The 12,686-nt window shown below is 37.1% G+C and overlaps 1 protein-coding gene across 1 annotated transcript in view; it reads right to left on the minus strand.

The window, feature by feature from the left end:
- The window catches only part of KIAA0586 (KIAA0586 ortholog), a 74,704-nt gene extending 62,048 nt beyond the window's left edge, over nucleotides 1-12,656 (minus strand). The window contains exons 1-11 of the mRNA XM_074869078.1: nucleotides 12,093-12,656; nucleotides 10,220-10,299; nucleotides 9,066-9,135; nucleotides 7,766-7,832; nucleotides 6,899-7,076; nucleotides 6,261-6,494; nucleotides 5,542-5,716; nucleotides 4,873-5,043; nucleotides 3,728-3,848; nucleotides 2,711-2,855; nucleotides 1,281-1,322 (exon numbers count right to left, since the gene is read on the minus strand). Coding sequence (XP_074725179.1) covers nucleotides 1,281-1,322; nucleotides 2,711-2,855; nucleotides 3,728-3,848; nucleotides 4,873-5,043; nucleotides 5,542-5,716; nucleotides 6,261-6,494; nucleotides 6,899-7,076; nucleotides 7,766-7,832; nucleotides 9,066-9,135; nucleotides 10,220-10,299; nucleotides 12,093-12,411 — 1,602 coding nt within the window. The 5' untranslated portion in view covers nucleotides 12,412-12,656. The remainder of the gene's footprint in view (nucleotides 1-1,280; nucleotides 1,323-2,710; nucleotides 2,856-3,727; nucleotides 3,849-4,872; nucleotides 5,044-5,541; nucleotides 5,717-6,260; nucleotides 6,495-6,898; nucleotides 7,077-7,765; nucleotides 7,833-9,065; nucleotides 9,136-10,219; nucleotides 10,300-12,092) is intronic.
- Between the last annotated feature and the right edge of the window lie 30 nt (nucleotides 12,657-12,686).

Here is a 12,686-nt window from a genome sequence, read left to right on the forward strand (position 1 = left end):
CTTCAACTACTCAAGAACATTCAGTATGTGAGAAATATATTTGAAAGTCAAGCAAATGGAGAGACATCCAAAAGCTCTCAAATGTGAAATGATGTAATGTATGAGATGGAAGGCTAATGAAGCTAATAAGCATGTGCAAAGATGGCAATCTGATACATGAAGTACCACATGCAAATCTCTCCATGTAACAGTATTTAAGTATAATTACAAGCCTAATAAAATAGAAAGTCCTCTAAATATATGCACTCATTTGGCATCAATCCACTCCGAGAAACATCAAGCAATATATGTAAGTTATAACAAAATAAACCCCTCAACAGCACCACAATCTTCTCCTTTCACTGATTTTCACTTTTCAGAAGAAACGACGAAGCAACTATTAGCCTTGTACTTTGCAGAACCCTTTTACAGAGATAAAAATCAAGCACATATTAGCTGCTATATACAAAAGGAAGGGACACAAGTACATGGGAAACAAGAAGCCATACAGCTATAGTTCTCACATTCCTGATGAAACCCTGAGGTCCACAAACAGAGTGCTTCATTTTCCAGAAAGGAAACAAAAACATTTTTAAAAAGTGATAAATATACATAAAGAAAAAGAAACCCCAAAACAAAAGCAAAATACCCAAACTTGGGTAAACTCTGAAAGCATCAGCTGATTGAACAAAAAAAATAAATCTCACAAATCTGTTTTGGCTTTAAGGCTACTCTTTTATCAAATCAGAATTAAACAAAAGTTTATGTTCTAACAGGTGTACTGCCAAAGCACAATGGACATAACAAAATAGAAATCGACACACTGATCCCATGATCTTGGTTTTGCCTGGTGAGAAAAAAAACAATATACCTAATGATTTACCAATTTTGTACGGGTTTAAAATTAAAATTTTTCACAAACACTAGCTCAATAAGACAGGTGAAGTCTGTGAGAAAATGTAGGGAATACAGATACATGTTCAATTGTAAAATGATGTAGACTTGCCAGTTAGACCCAGATCATGAAATGGTAATTATATTAGCAATCCATTTGAGATGGCAGCTTTCTGCCTGACATTTGTATTATTCCCTCAAAGGAGTTCACTAAGATTAAATAAGACAAGTCAAAGAACAAGTTCAGTCTTACTTTGAGTAATGTAATCTGTACATAATAGCAACCTTTTCAAAGAAATACAGGTATGCAATGGTTACTGTAGTGTTACCTCATTGCAAGCATATTCAAAATCATTTCAGTATTACAGTATTTTAAAAAAAACAAAACATAAAAATTCAGGGTATACCTTAGTAAGGTCATTCATGTCTGATTTCCATGAATTTGCTTCCTAAAAAGACAGGAGCAGAGCTGTTGAAACTTATCTAAAGACAGAGCTGTCAAAGTAAAAATCTAGAGTAGATATTTGATCAGTTTAAATAGGCACAATGAATTTAAATCTCACTGCACACTTCTTTTGGATTAGAGCACCACCTTCTGTTCCATCGCAACCTATCTCAGTTAATTCAGGCCTTTCATGTGCTTGTATGACAAACCTAGTGGGCATTTCTCCCACGCATTTGAAACCATTTATGTCAACTGCATCTCTCTCGCCTGCCATTCCTTCTCCATCTCATGCTGTTCTGTTGCCTACACTAAGGTATGTTACTCAATTAAGTTTTTAACAACAGCTGTAAGCAAATATTTGCAACATAAATGGCAAACATTTGCAACATAAACGGAGCATGTGGCATCTGTTCTCTTACTAGTACAAACAGTTAAACATGCAATCCACTAATATCTTAGAAAAATCTATGAAACAATGCATCAGCTATACTATAAGATAGGACAGCTGAAGTTATGTTTTCTAAAGATACAGCAACAAATAACTGGCATTAATACACAGTATTTTTATGGAAATACACAAGCTGAAACCTTCAAACACAAAACAAACCAATAGAACCAAAGCTATCATGTTCCAAGACAATTCACAAACCTGTGGATATTCAAAGTCTTTCTTCTTTCCCATCACTTATATTTACAAGAACATAGAGGACCACAGCAGACAGGCTAAATGATCCAGTATACCTTGCTTCCACACAAAGCCAGGTTAACAAATAGATAAACCCTCAATTTTCAGAAGTCAGACCCAAATTACATGTTGCCAGCACAGAATCATTCTAGCACCAAAGGTACAAAATCATTAGCATGAGAAACAATACAATGATGTATACCAGGTAATTCTTTAGAAACCACACTCTTTACTAAAACAAATGGCAAAATGAGAAAGGAGGTAGCTTAAGTCATCCCTAAAGTCCACTGCAGATAAATAGAACGTTGTTCTTTCCCAAATGGGAATGTTACATCAGCTCTGTAGCTCTAGTATCACAGGGAGAACAAGCAGAAAACAGGCACTGAAAATATCTGAAACCACAAAAACAAACAAACAAAATGTCCCTTTTTTTTTTTATTTTTTAAACCTGATTTATGTTTGGTAGAATGGCAGTAAGAGCCTCTACAGTCTAGTCCACTGCATTCTCAGTGAGACATTACTCAGGCTCAAAGCCCCTTCACAGACAGAGACTGCAGTATTTCAAGTAATTGTAAACAAATGTCAGTCTTTTTACAGAGGCAGAAGCAAGAGCAACACTTTTACTAGTACCAGACCTCTAATTGTTTCTCCACATTTTTTATTCCCCTTATTCAAACCCTTTGTCATTCTGATAACATGGACTTTACCTGTAGCATGTCATGCATTTCTCTTCTCAACTGGCCAAGATCTTGAAGTAAATCATCTGCTTTTTTCACCGTTTTCTCAATTGAACTGCAATTTTGGAAGGAACTTTCAAAAGCGGGCAATAAGTCTGTACGCAAAGCAGTATGCCTGATGGGAGAAACACTCCTGATAAAGTCTCACAGCTCCTCACATGGCCCAAGAAAGTGGCCAACTTTGAAACTGAGCATGAATTTAAAGTGCAAGAATACCAAACCCTTATATAAAATGGAATTTGCTTTTTCACCTGAGATTAAAGACAGGTTATTGGGTTTTCTCTGTTTACCACTGAACACCTTCAGCTGTAACCTTGTATTTTGAACAGTGAAACTGCATCTAAAATGCTGATCTAATAAAGCAACATTTGAACTTTGGATATCTTTCCATTTGAAGTAATATTTTTGTCTATACCATCATAAATAAGACAGTATCTATGTAGCTGTTCCTCATTATATTAGGCAAATTATGACATCAAACTATCACCTGGGTAATATGTTTCAGACTGGATGGCTAAAAAAATTTCCTAACCCACTCTAAAGCTTAGAAACTGATAGGCTGATGCTGCTCCTTCCCAACAAAGTGTTCCCAAACAGCTCCCATAAGCAGCCAGTTTGGAGTCTCACTGACAACGGCAACTCCACTTTAACACAACACCTGTATAGCTGGCTTCCTGACACTACTGCACAGCTGCTGCAATAGAAGAAATATACTCAGAAGACAGAAAAGCACTCCAGGTGACACCCACTGACCTCTGAGAAAGGTGTGATGAACTATCCTTAGCAACAAGCTTTCATCTACCTTCAGTACAACAGAAATGCAAAAGTAGCACAGAAATACCAGTGCTCCAGTGTTTTACTTCAAGAAGAGCTTTGTCAGACTCAAGGACCACACCAGTGACTATTACAACATCAATATCTAAATACACCTTTCTCAATTTCATTAAAACAAACAAAGAATCTTCCTCAATTATTTGGATTATTTACCTGCCTCTCTCAGAATGCCATCTCATTTTATTACTGTTTAATGTTGCCTTCTCCGAAAACTCAGTTTGCCTCAGTGGCATTTCTTGAGAATTCAGAATATGCTCATGAAGTCTCCCTTCACCTAATGCAGAAAAAAAGAAAGTCACATTTACTGTTAAGTTTGTTCAATATATTTAATACTTTATTTTCCTTTCCAGATATTTCACCATTATAGACTAATCACCAAGGATAGTAAAAATAATTTTTTAAATTTTAAAATACAGATTTACTTCAGATAAGACAAGTCACATAAAACCACTCACACTCATCTGTCTTAAAGATTGATTTATTTTAGCAAAGTCAGAAAACAGATGAATGAAACTGTGACAGCAATTAACTGAATCACAGGGAAACGTTCTGTCCATAAGGTCACATAAGGTTCTTCTTCCTTTGTCCCATTCCATTTATTCCTGGACCCAACAGAACAATAGGAAGACGCGATAGCTTTGTAAAAGAGAGATAGAAGCAGCAGTCTGAGAAGCATCTAATAAAGATACAAACAGGCATTTTGTCCATGAGGTTAAGAGTACAACGGCTGGCTCTTTTAAATGTTCTTCCTCAATCTTAGATCTTCAAACAATTCTAAACACTACCAACTAAAAAAAATTATTTTTTGATATTTTGTTCACAATTGAGTTTCATGCCACTAAACTGATCAAAAGCAGTAAAAGAAAATTACTTCACATTTGCTTTACATGTGCTGTTTTCATTACAACAGCCCAGAGACCCTGTGGATCCATGTTTTTGGGAAAAAGATTTTCAGTTCAACCAATAATAAAGACGAAGTTACTGAGTAGCTCCTAAGTTTTACATTATTCTATATAATCTTCCTTAAACCTGACAATGAATGGTCATCTGATTTTTCATCTGAGAAAACATATCAGTGAGCAATCATGTCTAGGTTATATCAGTACTGTCATTAAGTCTTTAGTTAAGAGTAATTTACGCACAAAACTAACCCTTCCCAAATGTACTTTCAAATATTCTGAATATACGTTTTTAAGTGCCAGCAACCCAACAGCTCAGAATAGGTGAGCATCACAACAAATAATCCCCAGGCCATACTATTCATGACAGTGGAGACAGGAGTGTCTTATTCACAATACCTTCACTTGGGGATTTGGGAATATTTTTCTCTTCTGTTTCAGAGTTTTCTTTCATTGAGATTTTCACATTTTTTGATACAGGTTCTGGAGCATATCTCCGAGGAACAGGTGTCTTTAGAGGAGATTTTTGTCTATGAATCCCACAACTTTGAAATTGGCTTGAATATGCTTCTGGGGGAAGAAAAAAAAAGTAAAGTTATTTAAATGTTAACAATTTTCTTCATAGGAAAAGAAATCTAGGACAAAAACATGCCAACGTTATGAATTTTTCACAAAAATGCAAAACATTACAGAAGTAGTTAAAGAAGTTAACGGGAAGAAAATTTCATACTTCCGAGTGCTATTAGAAAGGGATCAAAAAAATCCCCTGACTGTACTATGAATTAGTTCGCTACAAGCTTCCATACAGATTATTTCTCAGTAAGATTATTTTAGGTTAAGCCTAGATCTCTCTTGGTGCAGAGCAGGCATTTAGTAAACTCTCATTTTAATGAAAACTGGAACGTTTTCAGAATATGTGGTATATGTTATACAGTATATTAGGCAATAAAATCAATTATACAGAAAAAATGTTTACTACTCGTTACTGATGTGATGTACAATCCAATAGTAATGGAAAATTAATGCAAAACTAATACTGAAAATAAGACATTAAGAATTTGTCTTCACCTTGGGCAGGCACACCACTGGTAGGAAATAAACCTCTCTGACACGAAGATACTTCGTTAGTAAGCAATCGCTGTTCTGGCCTCTCAGATTGTTTTGCCATCATGAGACTGGAGGAAGGAGGGAGGTGAATTTGCTGGAAGCCACCCCTGTTGACTGCAGAGCTGATGAGATGAGACTAAGAGACAAAATTACAAAGTATTCCTGACATATGCATTAGTTTCCCCAAGTAAAACTCTAAACATGAATACTTGCTATGTAATCATATCAAACAGATTTTACCATGCTATTTGAGAGAAAAGTAATTTGCAACAACGTTGGAATACAGACATGCTCGGACATTATTCTGCCTTTAAAAAAGCACTCAGGACTCTCTGAAGAAACTATTTATAACTGTTGCCAAGATTTTTAATCTGACTGGCTACTTGTTAAATGAAAGTTTCTTCAATTAACAGAGGTCTAAACAATTTCTTAGTGAGAATGAGAACATTTCACAATTTTTGCATTTACTTTCCACAGACACAAAAATTAGTGGGGAGGGGAGCAGATATCTGGAACAGAATCAGAAATAAACCTTTTCCCAAAAAGCTCTAAGCTCATGTGCTGGCCACTGGATCTTTCTTTCTTTCTAATACTAAGATACAATCCAAATTACTGTAACATTAACACTGAGATACAGAAGAAATGATTAAGCTAAAGCTTCTGCACTGTTACTTAGATACCTGAATATTCATTTGCTGCTCCTGTAACTTTTCCAAATGCTGAATCCGTTGCACCATGAAAGCATTCATTTGTTTTTCAAGCTCACTGACTCTTTCGTGACAGTGGGGCTTCTCATGTTGAGCCTTCATATTTGTTTGCTGTTCAGCAACATGCTGCAATTGTCTGTCTGTCTCCTGCAGTTTATGAAGTAATGCTGAAACTGAGTTAACTTTTGCTTCCAAATCATTTTGAACCTGCAAGAGAGAAAGAAAAAAAAAAAAAAAGGAAGGGAAGGGAAAAAATGTTACCGCAAAAGCAGTGCAAGCATGAAAAGAAAAAACACATCCTTCCTGAATGATTTGCTTCCCAAAAGACACAAATAAAATACTAGTTAGCCCTAACATTTGGTGGTTTAGCAATACTATGAAATTCTTCTAAAAGATAAATCAAATGCTTTCTGTCCATTTGCCCATTTAGCTAAATCCAAATTAGTTCTCTCATATACTGGTCAACAAATCTGAGATTACTAACACACAGAAAACAGTAAGCAGACACATTCAGTCTCTCTGGCTCTACTACCAACAATTTCAGGCTTGCTTAGAACATCCACTACTTTAAGTGGACAAAGAACTAATATTACTCCAAGCTACTTACTCACTTTAAGAAGCGGAGCTGTAGTAGCAATTGCAGCAGCAGTTGCTGCTGCGATGGTTGTTGCAGAATCGACTTCCTTGTGTGCTGACCTGGTGTCATGATCAACACTTTCCTTTTTTTCTGCGGAGGCATTTCCTAAGAGCTGCACCTTCACCTCCTTAAGGACAGGAGTATTTTGAGTTCTATAAAAATAAACAAGTGCCTGTAAATAGCATTGTTTTCTCCATATCCCCTCCAAGTCAATGATTTCCCACATGTAGCATTGATATCACTACTTATACAAGCATTTTCCCTTGAAGCTGTTGACACCTAAGAAACAATTTTATTCTCATCTTTTACCATGACACAAGAAATTTCTCAGGATTATGTTACATATTCTAATACAAAAGGCATTTCCCTATGATGACTGCAACCGAACAAAGAATATGTTTACAGGTTGCATTTTGCAAAATTCAACGTACTAATAGTGAAGTCCAGTTAAATTTCTGATCTTCAAGACTTCCAGCCTACGGATAAACAGCACGTGTCCGTATCTGTCTTTTAAAATATTATATGGTTTTAGCACAAAACGAACTATCTATCACAGCAGATCTTGCCTTTTGTATCACGAAATCATTAATTCAAATAGTCTAAAGGCATTACCAAAAATATGCAAAATAAACAAGATATTCCAGTGAGCTCTAAATAATAAAATAAACTGAAAACACCTTCATAGACAGAAAAAGAATACTAACAGAGAACAACGAAGAATACTTTTTCCTTACCAGGAAAAATGCAGTTCTCCTGCATTTTGGCAGAAACTGAAGTAGCAGTGCTGTAGTATATCTGTACAGAAACAACAGCTGAGACACTGTCAACACCACATACTTACTTTTGCTTTAATACTGCTCTCAAAGCTTCTTTCTGACCAGTAGCATACTGAGAAATAAAAACATCATCTGTGGGGAAGAACATAAAATATACTTTGTCAGGTTAACTGACACAAAATGTCTATTTTGGAGGTATATAAAGTGTTATTTCAACAACATGTACAATTTTGCTGCAAAGAATCTGTTGCCTGCACAAACTCCATTATCTATTCCAATAACAAACTGTTTCCCTTCACTAAGTAGCAGACCTAAATCATGAAGAGAGTAATGGTAGGCTTCATTTAACACAATTTTATCTAGTATTGAACATTGGTATCAATTAAATCTATTTTAGTACACTGTGAAAATGAAAATACCTTACCCTCATAAAATTTTGGGGAAAATGCCATATAAATGGTAACAGGAGCTCAGACAACCCATTCAAAAAAATCCCTGCAAATTCTAACTTGAAAAAAATTTAATTAAAAAAAATAGAACTGTGATATGAATATTTCCCCACAGTCGTAGATTATAACAAATTTTCTTAATTGCTTTAAATTATGCTAAAAGGATTACAGGCTCTCCTTCATCCACTGATTTGGCAGGTTCAGTGTTTCTCTGCTGTTGATTACACACAGCTAGTACACACATGTTGATAAACCAGCTAGCTCCTGCCTCTGTGAACGTAAAAGAGGAAACTAAAAGATTGATTTTTGGCCTTAAATGGGGGTATTGATTTGTGTTTCTTTCCTCTACACAGCCACAGATATCCAAGAAACCTGCAGAAGTGCATTTTCTTTAAAAAGTCTTCACTTTCCCAAATCTGATTGAAACCAACTGGCAGATTCAGAAGTTATAAGAAAAGGCATCGACAGTGTGATTTGTTAGATTCTTAAGGATTAAAAATACACTTTTTATGGCATAGCTTGCTGGCAGAAAAATATGCATTCATAGTACAATTACTCACAATGGGAAAACGCATCCAAACAAGGTCCCCCTTCAAATTGTCTATTCAGAGACATGAATAGTTCGATTAGAAAAAGGAATCTCAACATTCTGGGGCACTGGTAGAAGTCCCTCTCAGTTAATCACAAGAGTGACATAAGCTAGAGTAATGCCAGCAAGACTGAAGTAAAATTTGCAAAATTTAAGAATGTAAATTACAATTACCATCTGTTTATCAAAGATACCTTTCAGTATTTTCACTCAAAAGTTTCTATATTGAAGAAAAATACCTAAGATAAAATTAAAGCTCCCTTTTCCTCTAATTCATCGGTTTTCTTACAAAAAAAGCAGCTGTAGCAGTACCTCGGTGTGTCTTACCTTCAGGTCTTCTGCTATTTTCCAGTAGCAGTGAAGGATCTTCTTGTACTGCAGTTTCTCTAGGATAATCCTTCAGAACAAGAAGAGCGAAAAAGCATAAGCATACATCAAAACCTCTGGTATCACTGGCCAAAATTTTAGAAGTGGATGGAATTGCTGAATATACAAATGTACGCCTCTCCACACACTAACACAAGGACTTGGAACAAAACATGTTAAGATCTCTATCTCAGAATCATCTGGACCTCGTAGTCAAGAACTTATATGGCATTTTAGGGACAAAAACCCTAGAAACACAATTCAAATTAACAGTATATACTCTAAGTGTTGATTAAGTGTATTGTCCTCATTTATGGCCAAGAAAGTAGTAGTGAAACTATATGTGTTTAAGCTGGTACAAGTAGCTAATCTCAAACAATTCAGGACTACCCATGCACACAGAATTGAGCGCTCAGAACACTGACTGTGGAACCAAAGGGACACACCTGAATTATCTTGAAGTGGAATCCATGAATAATCAAAGTCTATGAGGAGTCATAAAGGCAAGTTAGGAAGCCAAAAATCTCTTCCTTAACTTTGTTTGACAGTGGAGTACTCCACCATACTTCTGAGACTTTTATTCAGCTCACTACGTCTACTTTGAGCCACGCAGAGACATTGCTGCAATCCTTTCACAGCATAGGTTAATTTTATCTTCGCATGCCCTAGACCTAAGTTTCCATTCTATGTAAGGCCCAACAAACAAACCAAAAGGAAATAAGCCTTTGAATTGTAAGTATTACAGAGTTCCATATAAACTAATGTCTATTTCATTATCTGTGATATGATGAGGAAAAAAATACAAAAAGTTTTAGGACTTTTAACAAATATTGTGCCCTGTATAACTGCCTTTTCAAGGTAAGAATTACACTAAAATTTAAAAACAAGCTTTGGTACTAACTATGCAACAGGTAGCAGCACAGTAAACAAAGCCCCTCCAAACACTTCAGCATTAATATCACATTAGCAGCGACTCAAAGAGGAAAGCAGCTGCACAGTTATTGCGCAGAAGCTGAGCTGAAAACTTGCTATGCTTTTACAGAAGCTACAACTTTTTGAGAAAAATGTGGTTCTCTTAGTTAGGAATTGCAAGAAGCACCAGTAACTCTTCTTACCATTTGTGATAAAAACATGGGCTCTGTAGAATCTTCTACTGACAGCTGGCGTTCTGGACGTCCTTTAGTACTTGGGACTCCTAAAATAAAAGCAGTTTTACTGTGGTCATAATGATTTGTTATGCATTTTCAGTATATCTTGACTAACCCAAATCTCCACATTTCCTCTGCCTGTATTTTTGAATATCTAAACATAATGACTTTCATAACACAAATGACCACAGTCATCAAGCTGAAGCTTACAAACGTTAATGAATTCTGTGAACCTGGATTATAGGCTTGTTTTACAAGATATGAAAAAGTATCTGGAAAACTGAGCATTAAAAAAATTAAATGTCTAGCTCAAATTCAAGTCTAAAGATCATAGGGACATAGAAAGTTACTTGTCTAGAGAGACAATTATAATTATACGATAACATATCTTACAGAAGGACACTGAGGACAGTACACACTTTAATTATGTCAGAGACTAGTATGTCTTCCTACCACGATAAAAATAACATCTTTTGAAGCTGTTTGAGCCTTGACCCCAAAAAGACTAAAATTCCTTCCCCAAAGACTGTAATTGGTATGTATTTTAAAGAAACAAAATGAACATTCTGACTAGATAAGTAGCACAGATTGCTTCAGTTTTGAATTTGAAGAGTACATGGTACATCATCACTACAGTCTCATTCTGTTAAAAAAAACTTAAAATTATTTACTTAATACTACTACAGATAGGTTTTCTTTACAGTTACAGAATTTTTTTTTCATTTTGCTTATTCATCTATGTGAGCTTCATTGGTAGAGGCAGCTGACCAGTATACTTTTTTTGTGTCAAGCAGGTGGGTTTTAGAAGGGGTAGGGTTGGTTTGTTCATTTGCTTTCCAAGACTGCAAGGGAAGAAAAATAATTTTAACACGTAAAATGTAAAACTATGGTAGATAGCAGGGAAACTCGTTTTTTTCTAAGAGTTTTTTGAATAGTTGTTTAACTGACCAGCTCTGAAACTCATATTGTTTCATAAAACCTGCAAAAACTCTGCAAATTAAAAAAGACTAGAGCTGCATGACTGTCTCAGAATGCCTGCTTCCAATATCTAATATTTATTACCTTTCAAGTCTCCAATAAACATTTCTTTAAAAAGGCAAGACTGTACAGCAATAGCTTCAACATCTGCTAATTCAAGCTCTCCAGAAAAAAAAAAAATCATCTTTAAAGTAGCAGAGAAAGAGAAGTGTTTAAAAGACTTTAGATTGCTCTTCCAGTATAAAACCATGAAATAATTCACAAAATTCCATGAAAACCCAAAGAAGGCCCAAATATTGGGACTACTCAGAGCTGTCTGTTGGCAGAAGCAATACCTGTTAGGCACAGATTTTCTTGCTGACCATACCTTTAGTTATAAAATTGAAGAGATATTTATGGTGTCTAAAAAGATGAGCTACAAAGTGCATTAAAAACTGTGATGGACTGGAAAGGCATCAATCTGGTTAACCTTCTTCTTTAGGTCCCTGCACACGTACACTGTTTTATCCTCTGATGCTGCCTAAAACATTCCTGCCCAGTATATTTAAGAAATAGTCACAATGACAGACATGATTTTTCTAATATAGGATGATAACTGCCTATTAATTAAGGACTAGGAATCTGGAGTCAGGACTGGAGTTCTGTTAACCGAGCTCTGACTGACCACCTCCTCCCGCACAAATCGCTTTTCACGTGCAAAACACACTTTGGGAAACAAACACACACAGCTTTTGAAAGAGCGTTGACACTTGCAGTACCAGGATACAACAAGTCCTTAATTATAAAACTAATACATGATTGAAAATATTACACGGCGATTTTACCTCAAACCTAAGAGGAACACTCAGGGGAAATCACGCACCTGGTGCCGTGCCGCGGGGGGGGCCGTGGGGTGCTCCCCCACAGGGAGCCCCGTTTGCTACCAAGGCTGGAGGCACGCAGGAGGCTCCGGCTCCAGCCAAAGCCGCGTCAGCTGCCTGGCAGGGAGAAACAACTTCACGCAGCTTCTTGACAGCGATCGCCACTTTTTTCATACGGCCACCAGCTCCTGTCACAGCTTCAATGAGTTGTGGACTTCCTTCAACGTCCCTGCGGACACCCGTGGAGTGAATGAGCACGTCGCCCGCCGTGAGACTGGCCAGGGAGTCCTGGCTGAGGCTGGACTTGCTTTCCGCTTCCATGAGGCTCTCATCACGCAGCTCTGGACGGGAGCCCACAAGCAGCACCCTGACAGCCTGTCCCTACGGGCCGGGCGCTACGGCGGCAGCAACCGCCGCCTCACCGCCTGCTCCCGCGCAGAGAAAGCGGCCTAAAGACTCCGAGGAACGGTTCCCCGCCGCGTCCCGGGCACGCCTGCCCTCCGCGGCGGCCTGGCGGACAGAGAGGCCCAGCCAAACCCGCTCCCCGCCGCCCGCACCGGAAGCGCCCGTTGCCATAGCAGCAGCGCTCCCTCATG

This window comes from Strix uralensis, chromosome 4 (genome assembly GCF_047716275.1).
Source record: "Strix uralensis isolate ZFMK-TIS-50842 chromosome 4, bStrUra1, whole genome shotgun sequence".
NCBI classification, from domain to species: Eukaryota; Metazoa; Chordata; class Aves; order Strigiformes; family Strigidae; genus Strix; species Strix uralensis.